The sequence below is a fragment of the Salmo salar genome, chromosome 22 (assembly GCF_965601325.2).
Source record: "Salmo salar chromosome 22, fSalSal1, whole genome shotgun sequence".
Classification (NCBI taxonomy): domain Eukaryota; kingdom Metazoa; phylum Chordata; class Actinopteri; order Salmoniformes; family Salmonidae; genus Salmo; species Salmo salar.
In genome coordinates, this window is record NC_138312.1 from 17549382 (window position 1) to 17555031 (window position 5650).

Sequence of the window (5650 nt, forward strand, 5' to 3'; positions counted from 1 at the left end):
CCTGTCGCTCATGTGTGCAAACTGGGACTAAGGGGATGTCAGTGGTGGTGTCAGGCTTAATCTTTTTCCACTGTAGTGGAGATCCACATCAGAGGAGCACCTAGCTGGGTTAAAGGTCGAATGCAGGTTACTGTGTGTGTGTGTGTGTGTGTATACACAATTTTAAGCTCTATGCTATACCTGTTCCCACTATGCATAGTTGGATCTTATAGTGTGATCGCCAGCCTTGTCTAAACTACAATGCACAGAAAAAATACACTGTTTCCACAAGGCATTGGATTGTTGTTGGAAATTAAGTAAACCTCGAACATTTTGCTACTTAACCAAACCCCCTAGGATATCCATTTCCATGCTGATTACAGATGAAGCATAATATATATTTTTTATTTAAGTACCTTCCCATGTTGCAAGAGAATGAAAGATGTTAATCCAACAAGACATCATAGTAGATTCAATGAAGACAATGAATCTCCCTTTTCATACAAGAAAAATGTCATACTGCATGATGTATCTTTCTAGAACTTTCAACTCAGATGACAATGATGTTTAATTGATATTGGAGAGAACATCGAATAAACAAATGATAAGGCATTGAATGGCCCATTTTACCAGTGCACTAAAGCATACAATAAAAAAAAGCCTGGCATATTATTTAAATCAATATCCAATTTATTTTTCACTTTCATGTATTCCAGAATCATTGCATACTATAGGCCAAAAGTACAAATTCTGAAGGTCTGAGTTCTAATAGCATTTATTGCGCACCACACTGGAGCCCTCCTCCTGGTACTCCTGCCCCTTCACCCACATGGGCTGGAAGCTGCTGAGGCAGGTGATGATGGAGCCCCCCACCCAGGAGGCAAACTCCCTGTGGACCCCAGATAGCATCCCAATAATGGAGTCCCTCGGGGCCAGTTTCTCCATCTCTGCCTGGAGCCGCTCCGGGAAACCGCTGAACATCGAGGAGCCGCCACACAGGGCCACGTTGGCCATCAAGGCCGCCTGCCACTCGGGGGCGCACTTCTGCAGGCTGTTCATGGCCAGGATGTGAACTCCGGGCTGCGACATTCCTGCGTCGGATGGACAGAATAGGATCTCAGGGGCACGGAAGCGCTCGTCGCCCAGGGTAATGGTGGTGCCATCGGGGAGTTGATAGTCCAGAGGTGTGCCTTTGTCCTCAGAACTCAGCTGGGAGACGTAGCAACTCTGCTTCTTCATCTCTTGCACAGAGGACTTTTGCTGGAGAGCACTCCCATGTCCAACGTCGGCCAGCAGTTTGCTCAGATAGTCAGACACACCCTTTCCAGCCACGTCCATGTGAAATGTGGCATGTGGTAAGCAGTAGCCATTGCACACTGGAGAGACAGAGGTGCAGCCAGCCCCAGAGTCCACCACTAGACCAGTAACCAGTCCATAAGAATACATGGACAGCACAGGCTGGTAACCAACATACATCGCTGGGGCCCCAAACCCTTCAAACAGGAGTTCAGCTGTCTTCTCTCGGTTGGAGATGGGAGAGAAGGCTGGGTCAGTCATCAGGATGCCATGCTCTTCAGGGCAGACTTGCAGCTCCTCATAGAGCACATGGCTCCACAGCTTCTCCAGGGAATCCCAGTCACTTATCATTCCACTGGTGATGGGCCTCTTGAGAATGAGATCATCTGAGTCTTTGCAGAGAATGTTGTTTCCAAAATAACATTCCGTTTGGTCCTTTTTGGACAATCCAACCACTGACCTCAGAACTTTATGGGGCTTCTCATCTCCAGAGAAGCCAGCTTTGATGGAGCCTGATCCTGGGTCGATTACAATAGCCACATTCTGCTTGAAGTCCTCACTGCTATCCACTGCAGTCATTAGACAGTCTGTAATTTGTTTCAACAATGAAAGCAAAAGTTGAAGTTATTTTTCTCTCTCTAGTTGTCCCCAAGCAGGTCTGCAACAATCTTATGAACGGAGACTAATGGTCTGAAAGACTGCTTTATTACTCGAAAAAACATGTTTGTCACAAAACCTGTGACATCACAATGGCATCAATGGCCTTGTAGCATCACCACAGTGCTCCAGTCTGGGTGACTATGGCAACGGATGATCACAGGGTTATTTCTCAGTATTTGTGAACATTAGCTGACAAGGATAGCTTCACACACACACACACACACACACACACACACACACACACACACACACACACACGCCTGGTAAAAAAAAAAATGTCTTTGAGTGGCTGATTCTGTGAGTTGGGCAATCATTACCTACGCCTCTTCAACATCTATAATGGGAGAGAGGATGAATGTTCCCATCCAAACTCATCATAGCACTTACAGGACATTTGATGGCCTGTATAATCATTGAACTGCTGTAAACCTTGAGGTGAAATGTTTCTGCATCCAGTACACATCATCCCTCACTATGTGATTAAGATAAGGATGAATAATAGAGGCTTCAAGCATTGTATGGACCAGTTTGAACTGGATTCCTCACATGCAATAAACAGGGCATGAGAGTGGTTCTAATTTTGAACATGATTCTGTATTACAGTAACAAGGAAAGTAGGAAACGCACAGACCAAGAGTTGTTATTGAAGACAGATTTGACCCCCAATAGCACTTTTTACACTACCAATCTGCATTGGGTTAACACACTACATTTTAGTGGACAGGCTCCAGTCACACTGATCTAATTACACACATACACACAGACACACACACACACACACACACACACACACACACACACACACACACACACACACACACACACACACACACACACACACACACACACACACACACACACACACACACACACACACACACACACACACACACACACACACACGCATGCATCCAATCCTTCCTATGATAGAGTTAACCTACAAGTGTCACCCCTCCGTGGCTACTGCAGTGGAAGAGTATAATTAGAAGCTGTTTGTTTCTGACCCTTGGGCAACAGAAATTTTGGCTGTAGGAGTCAACAGTTCACCGAGTCGCTACTAGCCTGAGAGCACGGGAAGGTATTCACTTTCCATTACACACAAGGGAGAGTGATACATTCTCTGGAGAGGGGCCACATGTACTGGACCCTATAAGTACTGGACCCTGTTAGTGAATCCTATTAAATATAAGGTAAATCAATGAGAAACTCTCTGATTAAGACTATCTGGCTCAGTTGGTAGAGCATGGTGTTTGCAACGCCAGGGTTGTGGGTTCGACTCCCACTGGGGACCAGTACGGGAAAAAATGTATGAAATGTATGCATTCACTACTGTGAGTCGCTCTGGATAAGAGTGTCTGCTAAATGACTAAAATGTAAATGTAATACAGATATTGCGTCACAATACCCAGTCTCAGAATGGTTAAATCTAACAAAGTAGATGCTTCATCTGCCCCATTGATTCAATGACAACAATGCAGTACTTCATATCATATAAATGTCATTGTACAGGTATACATCACTAATCTATTCAACATTGGTCAGGCCCAATAGCAGTCAAGTCTGCCCACAGTCTGTCATAAAACGTCTAGGCTTTAGATGAGCTGTTTTATGGCCGGCTTACGCTCTGCATTGAGTGGATGTTGAATTTAAGAAGTGGAATCAAAGTGGACAGTGCCATCCCTCAGCTCAGTAAAGCTGATTATGTTCAACCAGATAAGCGTGTTTGTATCAAACAGAAAAATGATGGGGCTCACAGGCTTGCACAATGACAGGCATGCAGCCAAATGGCAGAGCTCTCACACTATTCATTTAAATCTCCCACAGTCTATTTACATATAGCAGGTACTGTATATTTGTATGCCAGGATCCTCTGGGCTATTTTTGGCTCCCGCTTTGACGGTTTTATATAGTATATGGTGATGAATATCCATGGTCAGTGTGTGCAACCAAGAGAAACTGATTGCATCCTAATGATGATAAGAATGATGACGAGGGTAATAATAAAAAGGACAAATACACCAACCATGTCATAAACAAATGAATTGTAACATTTTATATGGTCCATGCCTAAGGACACTCAGCAAAGCTTTCACCCATTGCTTTTAAGGATAATTGACCAAGGTAATAGCTTTCCAATCTGACTCCTAAGGCTACAAACAGAGCTTTAAAAGAACCTAATAATTAAGCGGCTCTAATTATAGCAAATAAAGAGATCCTTGCCGTGGAAAACAATGTCTAATTCCTTACTAACTGTCATCGTTTGGGAGATTTTCAAATAACTCCTGTGGGAAGAAAAAAAAGATGTGTCGAAAAAGTCAGAGCATAACAATTGCAATCTGGCAGTTATAGTATATTTCTGGCACTTCTAATCAAGCATCAGCCAACTATTAGATTAGACATCCACCTGCTGGAGGCCCTTTTTATACATGAATTCAGTTGCACTTCAGGCTCTGCATTATCCCACGCATCCCATTCTTTCCAGACAGATTATCCAGTACAGGTTATGTTCCTGTAGTCCACGATCAGCTTCTTGGTTTTGCAGAGAGTTGAGAGAGAGGTAGTTGTCCTGGCACTACACTGCCAGGGCTCATTCCTCCTCCCTATAGGCTGTCATTGGTGTTGGTTATCAGGCCTACAACAGTGGTGTCCTCAGAAAGTTTAATGATGGAGCAGTAGTCGTGCATTATGTTATTTGTCATATGCTTCATAAACAACAGGTGTAGACTAACAGTGAAATGCTTACGGTGTCCTTCCCAACAATGCAAATTGAATGAAAATAGAGAAATAATAGAAAAGTTAAACAAGTAATTATAAAGATAATAATAAACACAGTGAGAAATGATAACTTGGCTATATACACAGGGTACCAGTAAAGAGTATGGGTACGAGGTAATTGGGGTAGATATGTACATATAACTATGAATACAGTGACACATAATAAAGAGTAGCAGCAGCATATGTGATGAGTCAAAACGTTAGTGCAAAAAGGATCAATGCCAAATGAAAGCTGAAATTTCTTGAGTCAATAAGAATTCATCCCTTTGTTATGGCAAGTCTAAATCAGAACAGGAGTAAAAATGTGCTTAACAAGTCAAATAATACATTGCTTGGACTCACTCTGTGTGCAGTAATAGTGTTTAACATGATTTTTGACTACCTCATCTCTGTACCCCACACATACAATTATCTGTAAGGTCCCTCAGTGAATTTCAAACAGATCCAACCACAAAGACCAGGGAGGTTTCCCAATGCCTCAAAAAGAAGGGCACCTATTGGTAAACCAGACATTGAATATCTGTTTGAGCATAGTGAAGTTATTCATTGCACTTTGGATGGTGTATCAATACACACAGACACTATAAAGATACAGGCGTCCTTCCTAACTCAGTTGCTGAAGAGGAAGGAAACCGCTCAGGGATTTCACCATGAGGCCAATGGTGACTTTAAACAGTTACAGAGTTTAATGGCTGTGATAGGAGAAAACTGAGGATGGATAGACAACATTGTAGTTACTCCACAACAGAAATATTCCAAAACATGCACCCTTTCTGCAATAAGGCATTAAAGTAAAACTGCAAAGAATATAGCAAAAACATTTACTTTATGTAAATTCCAACACAACACATCACTGGGTACCACTCTCCATATGTTTAAGCATTGTGGTGGCTGCATCATGTTATGGGTATGCTTGTAATCATTAAAGACTAGGGAGGTT

At 42.7% G+C, this 5650-nt stretch overlaps 1 protein-coding gene across 1 annotated transcript; it reads right to left on the minus strand.

Annotated features, from left to right (window-relative positions):
- Positions 1 to 648: 648 nt before the first annotated feature.
- Positions 649 to 1952, minus strand: LOC106582867 (uncharacterized). The gene has a single exon (XM_014166433.3). The coding sequence runs from the start codon at positions 1852 to 1854 to the stop codon at positions 745 to 747; it is 1110 nt and encodes a 369-aa protein (XP_014021908.2). The 5' UTR covers positions 1855 to 1952; the 3' UTR covers positions 649 to 744.
- Between the last annotated feature and the right edge of the window lie 3698 nt (positions 1953 to 5650).